Source organism: Leucoraja erinacea, chromosome 12, assembly GCF_028641065.1.
Source record: "Leucoraja erinacea ecotype New England chromosome 12, Leri_hhj_1, whole genome shotgun sequence".
Lineage (NCBI taxonomy): Eukaryota > Metazoa > Chordata > Chondrichthyes > Rajiformes > Rajidae > Leucoraja > Leucoraja erinaceus.
Window position 1 is genome coordinate 13,846,445 of NC_073388.1, and position 18,597 is coordinate 13,865,041.

At 43.5% G+C, this 18,597-nt stretch overlaps 2 protein-coding genes across 3 annotated transcripts in view; one reads left to right on the forward strand and one right to left on the reverse strand.

Moving 5' to 3' along the window:
- Positions 1-7,805: 7,805 nt before the first annotated feature.
- snrnp35 (small nuclear ribonucleoprotein 35 (U11/U12)) lies at positions 7,806-11,955 on the forward strand. Its single transcript, XM_055643631.1, has 2 exons — positions 7,806-8,030; positions 10,794-11,955. The coding sequence occupies exon 2, from the start codon at positions 10,795-10,797 to the stop codon at positions 11,557-11,559; it is 765 nt and encodes a 254-aa protein (XP_055499606.1). The 5' UTR covers positions 7,806-8,030; position 10,794; the 3' UTR covers positions 11,560-11,955.
- A 638-nt stretch (positions 11,956-12,593) lies between these two features.
- The window catches only part of LOC129702084 (cationic amino acid transporter 3-like), a 46,745-nt gene continuing 40,741 nt past the window's right edge, over positions 12,594-18,597 (reverse strand). For both annotated transcript variants that reach the window (XM_055643629.1, XM_055643630.1), the window contains exons 11-12: positions 16,848-16,956; positions 12,594-15,113 (exon numbers count right to left, since the gene is read on the reverse strand). In XM_055643629.1, coding sequence (XP_055499604.1) covers positions 14,953-15,113; positions 16,848-16,956 — 270 coding nt within the window. In that variant the 3' untranslated portion in view covers positions 12,594-14,952. The remainder of the gene's footprint in view (positions 15,114-16,847; positions 16,957-18,597) is intronic.

Below are 18,597 nucleotides of genomic sequence, written 5' to 3' on the forward strand. Positions count from 1 at the left end.
GGAGAAGGGGGTCAAAAAACTAGGATGGAGGAAGGGGAAAATTACATGGGTGGAGGAAGGGTGCTGGCCTTAGAAAAGGCGAGATGACATGAACAATTAAAAGCATTGGGAAGCCTGCGAGAAGGTTGGTGTCATTGATAAAGAAATGGGAGATGGTCAAACAGCAACTGAATCATAGAGCCATATGGCACAATAACAGGCCCTAAAGTCCATACCGACCACGTGCTTATTTCAGCTAATCCCATTTACCTGTGTTTGATCCATTGAGCATAAGAGTTTTGTGTATAACTAAGCCCATCCATTCTAACCCACAACCGTTGACCACTCCATTTGCACACTTTGGGGTCTGAATAATGATGTAGCTTCTAGTGAAGTAGAAGCAGCAGCCACCCAGCCAGAGCCTGATTGTTGCAGTAGTGTTGCGTTTATAGTTTAGCGATAAAGTGCAGAAACAGAACCTTTGGCCCTCTGAGTCTGCACCGACCAGCAATCCCTGCACACTTACACTATTCTACACACTGGGGACTATTTACAATGATATCAAGCCCTTTAGCCTACAAACCTGTACATCTTTGGAGTGTGGGAAGAAACCGGAGATCGCGGAGAAAACCCACGCAGGTCACGGAGAGAAAGTACAACCTCCGTACAGACAAGCACCCGTAGTCCAGATCGAGCCCAGGCAGCAACTCAACCACTCCACCATGCCGCTCTTAAAGTTCTGACTACTGCCAACATTTCTATGGGTTGCAGATGCATAGGGACTTATAGCACTTTACAGCAGTCCAGTAAACTGCACTCTAATATGTTATTAGTATTGGCAAGGATCTACCCTGAGAAAGTGGCATTATTTCAGTGAAGCACAAATCTCGTCTTTCTTTCAGGAAGGAACATTTTGTGCTCTTTCTCCTATCATTCTGCCAGTGCCCTTGCTGTTACCTGGCAGCTCGCAGGCAGCTCTGGACTGTCGCCCTTCCTGGCCTAGCGTCGAGACTCTTTTTATTCAAGGTCACCTTCAAAGACCTTCCGCAGCCTCCTCTACTGAATGTCAGCAGCATCCGTCAGCTTTGTTCTAACCACTGCAATAGTATTGCCCAAGAATACTTAGTTAGGGGAAGGTACTTACAAGACTGAGCTGACTGCATAGTTCAACAAACAGAAGGTTATAAGCAAAATATAATTATTTGATTTAGAATTTTAATCTTTATTTAGTAGTGGGTTTTTATTTTATTTTACCATGCGGTTATCATTAGATTCTTGATTAGTACAGTGTCAGAGGTTATTGGGAGACGGCAGGAGAATTGGGTTAGGAGGGAGAAACTGATCAGCCATAACTGAATGGTAGAGTAGACTTGATGGGCCGAATGGCCTAATTCTACTCCTTTTACTTATGAACTTATGAAGAAGATATGTGATGGGCAACGACACTAAGGTGAGGGACTGTTGGTGGTGCAAGACTTCTTTCCAGAAGCAGCACAAAAGGATCAGTCGGCGTTACCACCTCCTTTCCCCCACCTCCATCTACTCCTCATCCTTTCAGATGCTTAATCTTCACCCAGTCACAATAAAACCGGTGGCATGGATTGTTTCCTCATGATTTGAAGCCTGGTTGGAATGTAGCAGATCACCACAGATCTTGTGCTCTGTCTACAGAATACGGAAGGAGTTCCCCACAGCAGTCCAGTGTAGTTTATTTCAGCATGCCAGTGGTCTGTACTGTCAAATTTTATCGGCAGGATGGGTTTCATTCTATATATACTGTGCACATTTGCAGGTGTTTATCAGTTTTATTTGTTGTCACGTGTACCGAGATACAGTGAAAAGCTTTTGTTGTGTACTATCCAGTCAGCGGAAAGACAATACATGGTTACCATTTACACTGTATAGATATATGATAAGGGAATGACGTTTAGTGCAAGGTAAAGCCATCAAAGTTTTCAATTATGGTGAATCTCTTTACCGCTTCCTCCTATACCAGGAGCGTACAATGGTTCTCCTTCTTCCTTGAACAGAAAAATAGCAGTTTCCCCCCCCACCAACACATTCATTAAACTCCTTATCACAACAAAAAACATCCCCTTTGACTCGACTGACTAACAGAGTAAAGATGCGGCTAGTGGAACTGGCATGGGTCCAAGTTATCATTTTGTGCCCTGCTCTCATGTTCTACACGGTCAGTCCCTGGCTCTTCCCTTCCCTTTCTGGATTCCTCTGGCTCCTTTTCAGGGGATAGGTTAGAGACTAACTTCCACTCCAAGGCAATGGACTCCTATGGCTGCCATGACTATTCCTCCACCCATCCTGCTGCCTGAAAACATTCCATTCTATTTCGTGCCCCCCAAGACCAGAAGCATTGGTTATTTATATTTCAAGTTTTACCACAATGGCACTTCTGTTATGGGAGGTGGTCCTGTTAGTTAACGGGTCTCTAAGTTACAAAATCATTTGTTTGGGTTTCAAGCATTTAAATTCAGAAGACAACTTATTCTGAATTTAAATTCGGAAGAGGGCGGAACAGTGGCATAGCTGATAGAACTGCTGCTGCAAAGCTCCTGAAGCCTGTGTTCAATTATGACCTCAGGTACTGTCTGTGTGGAGTTTAAACAAAAACGAAGACTTAGTTTAGAGACATAGAAAATAGGTGCAGGAGTAGGCCATTCAATATGATCATGGCTGATCATCCAACTCAGTATCCTGTACCTGCCTTCTCTCCATACCCCCTGATCCCTTTAACCACAAGGGCCACATCTAACTCCCTCTTAAATATAGCCAATGAACTGGCCTCAACTACCTTCTGTGGCAGAGAATTCCAGAGATTCACATCTCTCTGTGTGAAAAATGTTTTCCTCATCTCGGTCCTAAAAGATTTCCCCCTTATCCTTAAACTGTGACCCCTTGTTCTGGACTGCCCCAACATCGGGAACAATCTTCCTGCATCTAGCCTGTCCAACCCCTTAAGAATTTTGTAAGTTTCTATAAGATCCCCCCTCAGTCTTCTAAATTCTAGCGAGTCTATCCAGTCTTTCTTCATATGAAAGTCCTGACATCCTAGCAATCAGTCTGGTGAACCTTCTCTGTACTCCCTCTATGGCAAGAATGTATCTCCTCAGATTAGGAGACCAAAACTGTACGCAAATCTCCAGGTGTGGTCTCACCAAGACCCTGTACAACTGCAGTAGAACCTCCCTGCTTCTATACTCAAATCCTAAACTAAACAAAGACTAAACTAAACTCCAGTTTCCTCCCACATCCCAAAGACATGTGGGTTTGTTAGTTAATCAACCTGTGTAAATTGCTCCCAATGTGTATGAAATGGATGCAAAAGTGGAATAATGGTAACAGGTGGTCAGTGCGAACTCAGTGGTGCTGAAGTGCCTGTTTTCATGTCATATCTTTCAATCAATCAATCAATCAAAGTACTTGTCTTGGTCGTGTGATTTATATCAAGTTGCAGCTTTGTTTTCTGAACCTGTTTGATGACAGTTTGATATATGCGACCAGTCACAATCACTGCTATAAACTCTTACTTTCAGCTCAGCAAGAGTCACATCTGGTTGATGCAACAAGGGATGGATGATGTAACGTGGAGAGTGAGAGAATAATCAATTTCACTAAATGCTGTCAATGCAGTTGCCGTTGATATAGTGAGTACTGCAGCAGTACGATATTTGTTACATCAGCACTTGGTCATTCCATTGTTTTCCTGCAAACCTCCCAACTGATGTAAACCTGTGACATTCATAATTCTGCTAGCCATATTCACATCCCATGCTCCTGCATCTGGCCTACAGTTGTTCCAAGTCCGGTAATATGACAATTTTAAAATTCTTATTCTCATTTCAAAATCCTTACAAGACTTCCCTATCTTATCACTAACCTTGTCCAGTCCTACAACACTCCGAGATCACTGCAAATGGATTGATTGTAATCATGTATTGTCTTTCTGCTGACTGGTTAACACGCAACAAATGTTTTTTCACTGTACCTCGGTACATGTGACGATAAACTAAACTGAACCGAATCTTGGGAAAGCAACTAAATCTCTATCAACCCGCCTTTAGCAGCCAAGTCTTCTATAGCTTAAATTATGGAAAATTTCCCCAGGTTTAAAAAAAAAAAATGTTTAAACTACTCGAGTGTTTGGCCCTCCATCCGAATATTCGGTTTATGCTGCTACTTTCCCTTTGAAATACTTCACGTATATCTATGGGATTACACGATACAAAAGTCAAAGAACAAACTGCTGGAGGAACTCAATAGGTCGAGCTGCATCTTTGGAGTTCAGAAGTGATAATAGTAAAATTAGGCCATTCAGTCCATCAAGTCTCTCTGCCATTCAATCAATCAATCACCCTTCCCCTCTCAACCCCATTTCCTGCCTTCTTCCCATAACCCCTGACACCTTACCCTGACACTGGAGGTACAATTCCTTTCACCTCCAATGATGCTGACTGACATGCTGAGCTCCTCCAGCACTTCGTTTTTTGCTCAATAAGAATTTGATCCCTAAAATGTTGTAGGGATTTAAAAATGAGGATAAGAATGTTTTAATTGCTGGACTACGAACAATTGAAGGCCAGAAACAGGTGAACAGGAAGGAACTGCAGATGCTGGTTTACACCAAAGATAGATACAAAAAGCTGGAGTAACTCAACGGGTCAGGCAGCATCTCGCGTTAAAAGAAATAGGTGACATTTCGGGTCGAGATCCTTCTTCAGACTGAGAGACAGGGGAAAGGGAAAACAATAGGTATGAACAGCTACACGGAACAAATGATTAAAAGGCATGCAAAAGAACAAATCAAAGCCAACAGTACAATTGTGAATGGCCCAGGTTTACATCAGGTTTAGGAGACTCCAACATTTGCAATTCACAGGAAATTATCCTGGAGAAAATTAAATTTTACTAGACCAAGTGTGACCCAACTGTCGCCTCAACGCACGGTTGCGGTGGGGGGGGGAGGGCGGCTTGTGGCGTCACACACACACCACAATAACCACCGCTCTTGATATTATATTAATATTATTCATTTGCTCCTTTTACCCCATACCCGCCCTATCCACTGATGCATAGCCCCCAACTCGCAGGCACGTCTAGAGTGAGGGCAGACAAAGAGGGGGAAGAGTCAGAGATAGAAAGGCAGAGAGAGGGGCAGAGACAGAGAGGGGGGGGGAAAGGAAGTGAGGGGGAGAGGTGGGAGGGGGAGGGGGGAGGGGAGGGGGTGAGAGGGTGAAGTGAGGGGGAGATTTGGGGGGGGATGGTGGAGGGGTTGGAGGGGAGGGTGGGGAAGGGTGGAGGGGAGGGAGGGTGGGGAAGGGGGTGGAGGATGCAGGAGAGGGGGAGGGAGGAGGGGGGAGAGAGAGAGAGTGGGGGTGAGAGATAGAGGGGGAAAGAGAGGGGGTGAGAGAGGAAGGGGTGTGAGAAAAGACCGGGGGGAGAGAGGGGTGGGGATAGAGGGGGGGGGAGAGAGAGAGGGGGAGAGAGGAGAGAGAGAGGAGGGGAGAGATAAACGGGGAGAGAGAGGGAGGAGGGGGGGGAGAGAGTGACAGGAGGGGGAGAGGGTAGAAAGAGGAGGGGGGAGAGGAGGGGGAAAGAGAGAGTGGTGGGGGGAGAGAGGAGGGAGAGAGAAAGAGAGGAGGGGGGGAGAGAGAGAGAGGGGGGGGGGGGGGAGAGGAGGGAGAGGGGGAGCGAGAGGGAGGAGAGGGGAGAGAGAGGTGGTGGGGAGCGGTGTCAGCTCACAGCGCAGACGCAGCACCAGAGCCATTGTGATGTCATCTGCCAAAGCTGCTAGATTTTTATTTTCAAAGACATTTCAGATTCTTGAACATTTTTATTAATAACTGAAGAAATAATGCACTAAATTTTCAGGTAAGCCAATTTTTGACTCCAGGGGATAAATCTCTACTGGAATATGTAAACATTTTTCTGTTAGCTCGTCATTTCTTTGAGTAGATGTGATCACACACAAACAAATACACACACACACACACACACACACCTACACACACACACACACACACACACACACACACACACAAACACACACACACACACACCCACACACACCCACACACACAAACACCCACACCCAAACCCACACACACACACCACCACACCACACCCACCCAGGCGGTGCGGTAGGCCACGACACAGCAGCGGCCATCTGCAGCCTGTCACGTTTTTATTACTGTGTTTTTATGTAGTTTTTGTTACCCCGGCGGGGGGTGGGGGTGGGAGGGGGGGGGGGGGAACTTTTGAATCCACACCCACTGGAGACCCACAGACGGGTCCATTGTCGTTGGGGGCCGCAACGAGGAAGGCACCCAACAGGAAGAAGCCGGGGACTCCCCTACGACACACCGTCCCGTCGCGGAGCTGGCCGAGACCGGAGCGGGTGGAGCACCTGCTGCTGCCCTGCTGCTGATGTGGAGGCTGCTACTCCTGCACACACACACCCATTTTGGGGCCCTGCAACACACACCCCCACGGGGTTGAAGAGCCCACACACACACCGCGCACTTGGAATGGCCGCGGGACTCTGCGATCCACACACTTTAAACACCAACCCGGTGTGCGACCTCGCACCACCCGGCGTGGCTTTAATGGGCACCGCCACACACCCATCCACACACACACACATCCACACACACACACCCACACACACACACCCATCCACACACACACACACACACCAACCCATCACCACACCCATCCATCCACATACACCCATCCACACACACCCATCCACACACACCCACATCCACACACACACCCATCCACACACACACACCCATCCACACACACACCCACCCACACACACACACACCCATCCACGCACACACACACACACCCACACACACACACACACACACACACACCCACCCACACACACACACACACGCGCGCGCGCACACACACACACACATCCACAAACATCCACACACACACACATCCACACACACACACCCATCCACACACACACCCATCCACACACACATCCATCCACACACACACCCACACACCCATCCACACACACACCCATCCACACACACACACCCATCCACACACACACACCCATCCAAGATCAGAGTTTTACAGTAATAAGGATTTGTAAGTTGACAGGCAACAGAAAGGTAGAAAGCAATAAAGGTTTTCTGAAAAAGGCTCCGGACCCGAAACGCCGCCCATTCCTTCCCTCCAGAGATGCTGCCTGTCCCGCTGAGTTACTCCAGAGCATTTCGTGTCTATCAGAGGCGTTCTCCACTGGAGAAAACGAATGAATTCTCGCTTCTCCTCCAGGTGCCAGTTCACAGGCGGAACCAAAGAACCATTCTCTGTCTCCAGCGGGCGAGTCGGAGCGTGGGACTGCCGGGCCGGGCCGGGCCTACCGTCTCTGCCGGGACATGGCGCCAGGTCTCCAGTGAAACTCAAATAAACGAGAGCAAGATCATTGGTGAAAGTTGCTGCTGGATTGATAAATCTCCCACTGCTGAACACGGGCGCCCGGCGGCTGGGTTTAACTCGGAGTGGAGACCTGCCGCTTCCCTCCCTCCCTCCCTCAGGCGGTGCTGCTGCAAGTGGGTCTGCCGCTGCAACTAGTGCTGCTGCTGCAAGTGGGTCTGCTGCTGCAAGTGGTGCTGCCGCTGCAAGTGGGGCTGCCGCTGCAAGTGGGGCTGCCGCTGCAAGTGGGGCTGCCGCTGCAAGTGGGTCTGCCGCTGCAAGTGGGGCTGCCGCTGCAAGTGGTGCTGCCGCTGCCGCTGCAAGTGGGTCTGCTGCTGCAAGTGGTGCTGCCGCTGCAAGTGGGTCTGCTGCTGCAAGTGGGTCTGCCGCTGCAAGTGGTGCTGCTGCAACTGAGCGACTGTGCATTGCACCCAACGCCACTTCTCTGTTGCATTCAACTTAAAATTGCTGCAACACTTGTGTAAAAATACACGATCAAAGTTTATTTCCAAGGATGTTCTAGCAACTTAGTGGATAAATGCACAGAACGGAGTAGCCTTGGAATTCTGTAGCTGAGTCTCTTGTTTTCAAAGGTGAGTTTTTTTAAATAAACTTTATTCAGAATAAAAAATATATACAAAAAAACAAAACCGTACAAATTTTCTTCATACGTTTTTAGTGTCTATATACTCAATAATGTTTTGCTCAGAAGTGTTAGCACCTGTCTTTACATGAAACCCCCTTGCCCCAGAGACTAGTAGCTCTTGACCATTCAACATTTACACATCTTCTCGACGGCAGCAAAGCTTGCTGACTACTATTTATTAGTTTCTGCTGTAGAGTGCATCGTTGTGGATTTCATTTGATCGGATTTAGTGTTCCTTTTATGCAAACATGCTCCAAACATCTGCAACTCTAAGGAGAGAAAATGTTGAGATAGAATATTAGTTAGAAGTTAGAATATTGCATTATTGAATAGTCAAGGTATGAGGTCCATTTACACACATTAATTGGCATTTATGCCCTATTTTACTCATACCTGTTTTACATTTTTGAATTCATGCTTTAAAAAAATCCTCCTGAGTTGTGAATTTGTGCCGTGTATAAACTAAATCAAGAGATGGTCTGGGAGTGGACATGCATGTGTAATTAACACACAGTTCTGGAGGAACTCAGTGGGTCAGGCAACATCCGTGGAGGAAATGGACAGACAACATTTTGGGTTGGACTGAAGTAGTTGGGGGAAGAAAGCTGGAAGAGAAAGGTGTGGTGGGAAAGTGATAGATGTAATAGACACAAAAAGCTGGAGTAACTCAGCAGGTCAGGCAGTATCTCTGGAGAGAAGAAATGGTTCTTTAGACTGAGGATACAGGTGATTGGTCTCACCGCCTCTCCTTTCTAGCTTTCAACCCTCATTAATAATAATAATACATTTTATTTATGGGCGCCTTTCAAGAGTCTCAAGGACACCTTACAAAAATTTAGCAAGTAGAGGAAAAACATGTAAGGGGAATGAAATAAATAGTAGAGACATGACTAGTACACAAATTAAAGACAGAATTCAATTCAAAACACAATATGAGGCAATTCAAGCACAGATGAAAAGGGAGGGGGACGTGGGGCTAAGGATAGGCAGAGGTGAAGAGATGGGTCTTGAGGCGGGACTGGAAGATAGTGAGGGACACGGAATTGCGGATCAGTTGGGGGAGGGAGTTCCAGAGCCTGGGAGCTGCCCTGGAGAAGGCTCTGTCCCCAAAACTGCGGAGGTTGGACGTGTGGATGGAGAGGAGACCGGTTGATGTGGATCTGAGGGACTGTGAGGGTTGGTAGGGGGAGAGGAGGTCAGTGAGATATGGGGGGGGGGGGGCAGATGGTGGAGGGCTTTGTAGGCGAGGACCAGGATTTTGTGGGTGATCCGGTGGGAGATGGGAAGCCAGTGAAATTGTTTGAGGATGGAGTGATGTGATGCCAGGATTTGGTGTGGGTGATGAGTCGAGCGGCTGCGTTCTGGACCAGTTGATGTAGGTGGAGCTGATGCCAAGGAGAAGTGAGTTGCAGTAGTCCAGTCGGGGCGAGATGAAGGCATGGATGAGTCTTTCAGCAGCGGGAGGTGTGAGAGAGAGTCTGAGTTTGGCGATGTTGCGGAGGTGAAAGAAGGAGGTTTTAATGACATGGCGGATGTGAGGCTCAAGGGAGAGGGTAGACTCAAAGATCACGCCAAGGTGGGGAGACTGGTGCCGTCGATGGTGAGAGTGGGGTTATTGATTTTGCTGAGTGTGGATTTGGAGCCTATGAGGAGGAATTCTGTTTTATCGCTGTTGAGTTTGAGGAAGTTATGTTGCATCCAGGTTTTTATAGCTGACAAACAGGAGTTGATATGGGAGAGGGGGGATTTGGTGCCGAGGTAGACCTGGGTGTCATCGGCGTAACAGTGGAAGTCCAGGTTGAAGTGGCGTAGTATCTGACCAAGGGGGAGGATGTAGATGATGAAGAGGAGGGGGCCGAGTACGGAGCCTTGGGGAACGCCCTGAGTGACTGTGGCTGTAGCAGAGGTGTGGTTGCGGAGAGAGATGGTTATTGTTATCTGTCTGAAGTTAGGGTCCTTACCCAAAATGTAATTTGTCTATTTTCTCCACAGACGTTGCCTGACCCACTCTGTTCTTTCAGCATTTTGCGTTATACTCAAGATTCCAACATTTGCAGTTCCTTGTCTTCCATATACATGTGTGTTTGCTGCTGCCATTTGAGCTGCACTGCCACCTAATGTGCATTATTAATACATGCAAAATTCTGTATAAATTGTAACAGGCAAGAACGCCCCAGGGTTGATGTTAAGATAGTGTTAACCTTGGCAACCTTGGGAGCCCGTCATGTAAAGAATTAACTAAAATCCTTTTACTATTTTATTTGGACTGGGAAGTGGAAAGTGCTCATGGTTTCTGCTCGTTGTTTATTGTAAAGATCATGTGCCAATAATATGTGAAAGAAAGCTTGTCTTGAGCTGTGGTGTTAATGCCACGCATGGATCCAGGTTGTTATCCATATCTGTGTTAGTATCTTCTGCACTAGATTCTTACAACGTCCACTTAATGCCCATATTGTGTAGGGAGGATCTGCATATGCTGGTTTAAATGAAAGACAGCCACAAAGGCTGAAGTAACTCAGCACGTCAGGCAGTAAGTAGCTCTGGAGAAAAGGAGTAGGTGACATTTGGTGTTGAGACCCTTATTTTTGTTTATTGTATCTCTTTGTACCAACGTTCTGGGACCAAGGCATGAAACAACAGTTGCAGTTGAGCATGATACAGATCATTTTAAAAAGCCTTCTGTCCGTTTACTCCAATATTTGTGTTTCAGCATGATGAGTGAGCTTTGGACTCCAATTGCAAAACAATACAATCCACTGAAAGCTGGAAGCATCGATGGGACGGACGAGGAGCCCCATGACCGAGCAGTTTCCAGGGCAATTGCAGCCAAGTACAGGCCGAATAAGGGCGTCATAGGAGATCCTCACCTGACCCTCTTTGTCTCCAGGTTGAATCCTCAGACATCTGAGGAAAAGTTAAAAGAAGCCTTCCTTAGATTTGGAGACATCCGTAGACTGAGGCTTGTGCGTGACATTGTCACGGGGTTTTCCAAATGCTATGGTTTCATCGAATACAAGGACGAGCGTTCATTATTAAAGGCACATCGGGACAGCAATAAACTAGTGGTGGACCAAAATGAAATATTTGTGGATTTTGAATTGGAACGGAGTTTGAAAGGATGGGTCCCACGGAGATTTGGCGGTGGATTAGGAGGCAAAAAGGAATCCGGCCAGCTGCGGTTTGGTGGGAGGGATCGTCCGTTTCGGAAGCCCTTCAGTCTGCCAGCACTGAAAGCAGAACTGTACACAGAGGGACCAGTCGATAAACTGGATCGAACAAGGGATAACTGGCAGTGGGAGAGAGGTCGAGATCGGGAGAGGCGAAGAGAGGAGCGGGGCGAGGAAAGAGAAAAGCACGATGGAGATAGAGAGCGATACAGAAGCAGGGAAAGGGATCATAAACGCCAAAGAGATGAAGATCGATATAAAGACAAAGACAGACACCAACGCAGGGAAAGGCATAAAACACGACGATAGATGCAGTTACCTTTATTATCCCCTGCAGGGAAAGATGACAATTCTCAACAAATACTATTCTGCCATAGTCTGCCTAACCTTTTTAATTGCTTAAATGTATGTTGCGGTGATTTGAAATATTTGATCGCCATTCATTTGTAACAAGGTATGTTATTGGAGAGTAAATTTTCTCCGTTATATTGTATTTGTACCACACAATATGACATATTTCCCTTAAGGTTTCCACTTAGTATTTGGATAGCAATGATTATTCTGTATTATGCTTAAGTTCATTTTTTAAAGATTTTAACAAATGGAATGATGATCTAGCACCTATGTCTGTTACTGGATGGTGATCAAAAAACCAAACTTTCCATCTTGAACTTCACTGAAGTAAATCCAAATATGCCTCTGCAATGGTTTCTTCAGTGGAATAAATAACTAATAATAAAGGTCATGGATCAAACTTTATTTACATGGAAATCATAGAACTACAGCTGCTGGAAAGCGGCTTAAAATAAAAGCCAAAAATACTGGAACACTGACAAATAGTATCCGTGGAAAGAGAAACTATTGATACTTCAGATCAGAAACCCGTCAATTTCCACAAATAATCCAGCTAACATATTAACTGTTGCTCTTTCCACAGCTGTTGCTGTCCCTACTCAGTATTTTCTGGTTTTATTTCATTTATATGGCAATTTAAGAATGCATAATTAAACATTTAATTTAGATTGCCTAAATTAATATTTATTTACCATTTGGGTTTTTGTCATGCAGTTTTCACTGCAGCAGATTCATTCTGTACTCCATTTTAAATGGTGATTTCCTGATTTTCTTTTTCAAGCATGCTGGTCTACTACACTTAGATGCAGAATTGAATAAAATATCCTACTTTGTTTGCATTGAATAATTGTGGTGTGGTTCAAATTGTTTGCTTGGTCAGATTTTTTTTAAAGTGAGTTTTTTGATCTTGTAATACCTTTGAGAAGTAGGGATCATTTTTATAGTGTAGGAAGGAACTGCAGATGCTGGTTACATGTACACTATGGCAACATGAAATATTTGGAGTCTGAAGAAGTGCCTCGACTTGAAACGACACCTATTTCTTTTCTCCAGTGATGTTGCCTGACCCGCCAAAATCAAAATTAAGGAAAAATATGCAACAGAAAAACTAAGTGCTGGATAAAATGGGCAAAAAGTGAAATTCAGAATAAACAAGCACTTCCGTTTGTGGGCCCCTGGTGTTGTGGAACTATATCTTATGCTACATTCATAAATTGAGTAGTAAAACAAACGAGACATATTAACCAGATTTTTACAAAGTCAATTTAATAAATAAATCCTGACATTAGAAGAATCCATTCATTTTTTATTAATACATGTTAATCCACTTCAAAAAAATATATACAAAATGAACTGACATAACCAGTCTATTCAGATTTATAAACTCAGGGAGACAAATACAAACAGTATATAAATATTACATGTTCCAGTAAGCCTTCAGATTAAGCATTTAAAAAAATTATAAGCAATGTGCATTTATTGCCTTAAGGTAACAAGCAATCTTGTGAAATACTGCATTTAAAAGCAAAACTGAACAAGTCTTGTTAGAAGAACGTAAGGTTGTGGAAGATACAACGTACAAACAAAATCATGTTTTAGTAATATTTTCTTTGGTCGTTATTTATATTTACATATACCATTGAAAACACCATCTTATTTAATTTGTAAAAACCTAGCAAGCGCTAATTGAACAGGAATGGACAGCACTTAACCATTACATCTCCCTGACGGGTTTTACAAACACAAAATATCTAACAAGGCATACCTTAATGAAAGCAAGTCAGGACAACATTTGTCTGGCAGTTGGAGTGAGACAAGTGATAATTATTTCACAATAAGCATAAAACCCCACATTATCAATACTAAATTAAATATGGCTTCTCACTGCAGAACCATCTCTGCTATTTTGAAATTAAATATTTGTCATAAAGGGCCATTTGTACAAATACATAATAGATTTTTGTTTTGATGCCTTGGTGGGGAAGGGATAAAACAGACATTGCTGTCCACAAAAAAAAAATCCCTGTCATTACTTCAATGAAAGTTATAAATTAATCACAATTAGGTGGTAATCCACAACAGCAACTACACTCCCTTTTGGCAATTCAAAAAATGTCCCATTCTAAACTAGACCTTCCAGCCTTCTGTTTCAGAGACCCAAGCCTCAACTCGTATATCACTTCCCCAAGACATGTCCCCAAATCATGACTTTTGATTGTAATGCAAAATATAATATCTACAAAATACTGCAACATTTACATGACATATATACAAGTGAACAGTCATGTCTGTAGCGCAAATGCAGACCTGCCCACAATATATATAAGACGAGGATTTAATATACAACCACAGATCGACAAACATTTTTGATGATCCTCATCCACTCTTATTAATGTAACATTAAAGCAGAGTAATGAAAGCTTTACAGTACCTATATTTAGGCCTGAGCAGTTAACATTTATTGAAAAGCAACTTTGTATCACAAGGACATTCACATCTTACAGCAGAAAAAGCTGTGATATTTTTCAATGTTTGACTAATGTAATATCTGTGCCAGTTGAAGCTCAATAAAACCCTTGAGCTAATAAACCCTCTGTAAAGAGGCAGAGACTAGCGTGGGATTGAAAGAAGCAACACTTTAAGGAACTGAGTAAATAGCAAATGATGCGATAAAAGGCCAGACCTACTGCACGGGTACAGGACACACTGATAATGTGCATATTTACTGAATTCATATTCTGGCCAAAGATTTCCCCCACACCCTCTCAAAATGGGGGAGCATCAAAATGGTTGGTAATGAAGTCCCACCTGTGTTGGCAAAACGCGAGCTCTGCCACAGGAGAACAACAGTTTGAGTGTCTAGCATTGCCTTATGTATCATTTTCAGTTGTGTTTCTGGACCAAAACCATCCAGAGATTCCCAACTTGGTCTGGATGCCAATTCATTTGCTATGACCTATTTCAGGAAACAGTATCATTCAGATCAAGACATTAAAATGTCATTTCAATGCATTTCTTTGCAACCAGATTTTCACAGTGCAAAATATGTTGTCTATTATGTACAATACACTGTTTATTAGAACTAATGTAGAACCACACTAAAATTCTATTTTAATAGATCATCTATATACAAATTGTGGAGTGTACTTAAACCCTTGACATGAGACTCTTGCAAAGCGATTCCCTTGTATACTTGATGTATACTATTAAAGCTGGTTAATTAGTGGTAGTCTGAATGGATAGCAGCTGTAACTATTCCCACATTTAAAAAAAACTACATATCATTGAATGTAACCAGGAAGGAAGTTTACATTTCAATGAACTTTCTTCTAATAATATTTTTTGCATTCACGTAGTTTCAGCTTCTTTAAATTTTTCGTCGCCGATTAAAGTGTTGGATTCTAGCATTTTGTCCATTTTCTCTTGGCATACTAATTCCGCAGCTGCCTTCTCGTGTCTTAGACCCACAGAGCTGTGATGCATTCCATAAATAAAGTAGATCAAAAAGCCTGGAGAAATTAAAAGGGAAATTCAAGTTTATAGCACCATATATATTTTATAGCTTTCAGCAAAAGATGTCTCCAAATTCTTTTTGCACATTTGTAATTAACAAATATTTTACAGAAAAAAATAAGGAAGCTGAGGCATCATTATCGTACTATTCAGACAGATATCTTAATGTGAAATGTGAAAATAAAAATATTTTTTCAGTTAGGCAAGTATACATACAACTTCAAACAGTATGAATGTAGACAGAGCTCCTTTTTCCCAATTACCCAGCAATTTAAGAAGGTAGGAAAAATGCTGGAGAAACTCAGCGGGTGAGGCAGCATCTATGGAACAAAGGAAATAGGCGACGTTTCGGGTCGAGACTCTTCTTCAAACCCTTCCTTCGATTGTCCAGCATCTGCAGTTCCTTCTTAAACAGCAATTAAGATGCTGGTTTACACTGAAGAAAGACCTAAAATGCTGGAGCAATTAAGCAGGACAGGCAGCATCTCTGGGTAGAAGGAATGGGTGAATTTGCAGGTCGAGACCCTTCTGAGATTAACTTGTGTCCTCTCCTTTACTGTTCTGATCCAAATTGTTAACCCTATCAATTTCAACAAATGTTACCTGACCTGCTGTTTCCAGTATTTTCAGTTTTAATTTCACATTTCCAACATCTACAATTCCTATTTAATTTCAATGGGGAAAACAGATCATGAGGCATTTCCAAATGTCCCTTTCTGACATTGGCATTTCTGCTGTAGCATGACAGTTGCATTCCTAAGAAAACTCAGTTTGTTGAAAATTGCATGAAACAAACAACTGTATCAATGGGGGGTTAGGGACCAGAGAATTTTAGACTCACAATAACAACATTATTTTTCCTGCAGGATTATCAAAAAACGATGGTAATTTTAATAGCCAAAATGAATTTTTGTTACTGCACGCCAAAACTATAAAAGGATCTATGTTAGATTAGATTAGCGTGGAAATATGCCCTTCGGCCTACTGAGTCCACACCGACCCCCACACATTAACCCTATCCTACACACACTGGGGATAATTTACATTTATATCAAACCTGTACGCATTTGGAATGTGGGAGAAAACCGAAGACCTCGGAGAAAACCCGCGCAATCACGGGGCGAACGTAAACTCTGTACAAACAAGGGCCTGTAGTCAGGATCGAACCCAGGTCTCCGATGCTGCAAGGCAGCAACTCTACCGCTGCGCCACTGTGCCGCCCCATTGTTCAATAGAATATCATTGCATGTGTCAATAGAAGTTAGACACAAAATGCTGGAGTAACTCAGCGGGGCAGGCAGCATCTCTGGAGAGAAGGAATGGGTGACATTTCGGGTCCAGATAATAGAAGTAACTGACTGTTAATTTCAATAGTCACTCAATGTGAAACTGACAAATTGTGTTCTTAGGAAACAACAGTGTCTGATTACTGTGGGCGGGTTACAAGGAAACTTTCCCTGGATGGTTTTTGTTTTTCAAGACAGCTTTTTTTCGTGCACATCAATTTCAAAAGTCATTTTTAAATGATCATCTAATTCCTGATTCAAAGCATGTTATAACCAATTTGGCCCACATAATACAAATAGTGTTCCTAATTCATCAGTCGTTATATCCAATTGGCATTAGCGAAACATGCAATATAGCAGAATTACCTGTATTTTAACTGGAGTACGAAGAGTTTACTTACGATATAGTGATAATAAGGCAGGTATAAATTTGTTTATAGTTACCTAGAAACATCCAAACTCCAAACATTGCCCAGGTTTCCAAATCCAACATCACCATCAAGTAAATATTTACAAAGACACTGAAGATAGGTAGGAAGGGGACGAATGGTACCTGGAAAAGAAAATGGAAGTTATCAATATTTTTCTATAAAAGTAGCATTATATTTTGCAAAAACTTAATACTGCACAAGCTGGAAATATTTGTGTCAGTGGAACAAGAAGTGGAGTAAACAGTTCAGATCAAAGATCTTTCATTAGGTCTGATTTTCTCTCTATAGTTACTGCCTGGACTGTTGAACACGTCCATCTCTTTGATCTCTTTGATCACACAGAAACATAGAAAATAGGTGCAGGAATAGGCCATTCGGCCCTTCGAGCCTGCACCGCCATTCAATATGATCATGGCTGATCATCCAACTCAGTATCCTGTACCTGCCTTATCTCCATACCCCCTGATCCCTTTAGCGACAAGGGCCACATCTAACTCCCTCTTAAATATAGCCAATTAACTAGCCTTAACTACCTTTTGTGGCAGAGAATTCCAGAGATTCACCACTCTCTGTGTGAAAAATGTTTTCCTCATCTCGGTCCTAAAAGATTTCCCCCTTATCCTTAAGCTGTGACCCCTTGTTCTGGGCTTTCCCAACATCGGGAACAATCTTCCTGCATCTAGCCTGTCCAACCCCTTAAGAATTTTGTAAATTTCTATAAGATCCCCCCTCAATTTTCTAAATTCTAGCGAGTACAAACCAAGTCTATCCAGTCTTTCTTCATATGAAAGTCCTGACATCCCAGGAATCAGTCTGGTGAACCTTCTCTATAATCCCTCTATGGCAAGAATGTTTCCTCAGATTTCAGATGACAGACCCGCCATCCTGGGATTTAACCTCGTGAATCTACTCCCTCAATATCAAGAATGTCCTTCCTCAAATTAGGAGACCAAAACTGCACACAACACTCCAGGTGTGGTCTCACTAGGACCCTGTACAACTGTAGACGGACCTCTTTGCTCCTATACTCAACTCCTCTTGTTATGAAGGCCAACATGTCATTTGCTTTCTTCACTGCCTGTTGTACCTGCATGCTTGCTTTCATTAACTGATGAACAAGGACCCCCAGATCCCGTTGTACTTCCCCTTTTCCCAACTTGACACCATTCAGATAATAATCTGCCTTCCTGTTTTTGCCACCAAATTGGATATCCTCACATTTATCCACATTAAACTGCATCTGCACACTCACCCAACCTGTCCAAGCCACCCTGCATCCTCATAACATCCTCCTCATACTTCACACTGCCACCCAGCTTTGTGTCATCTGCAAATTTACTATTGATACTTTTAATCCCTTCATCTAAATCATTAAGGTATATTGTAAATAACTGCGTTCCCAGCACCGAGCCTTGTGGTACCCCACTAGTCACTGCCTGTCATTCTGAAAGGGACCCGTAAATCCCTACTCGTTGTTTCCTGTCTGCCAACCAATTTTCTATCCATGTCAGCACCCCACACACCCAATACCATGTGCTTTAATTTTGCCCACTAATCTCCTATGTGGGACCTTATCAAATGCTTTCTGAAAGTCCAGGTACACTACACCCATCCATGTCCATTTTCCTAGTTACATCCTCAAAAAATGTTCGTAAAATCATGCCGACTTGGACCGATCCTGTTACTGCTATCCAAATGTGCTGCTATTTCATCTTTTATAATTGAATTCAGCATCTTCACCACCACCAATGTCAGGCTAACTG

What these genes read in the sequence shown, in the direction of transcription:
- snrnp35 (XM_055643631.1), top strand. Translation starts at nt 10,795, where the DNA reads ATGATGAGTGAGCTTTGGACTCCAATTGCAAAACAATACAATCCACTG.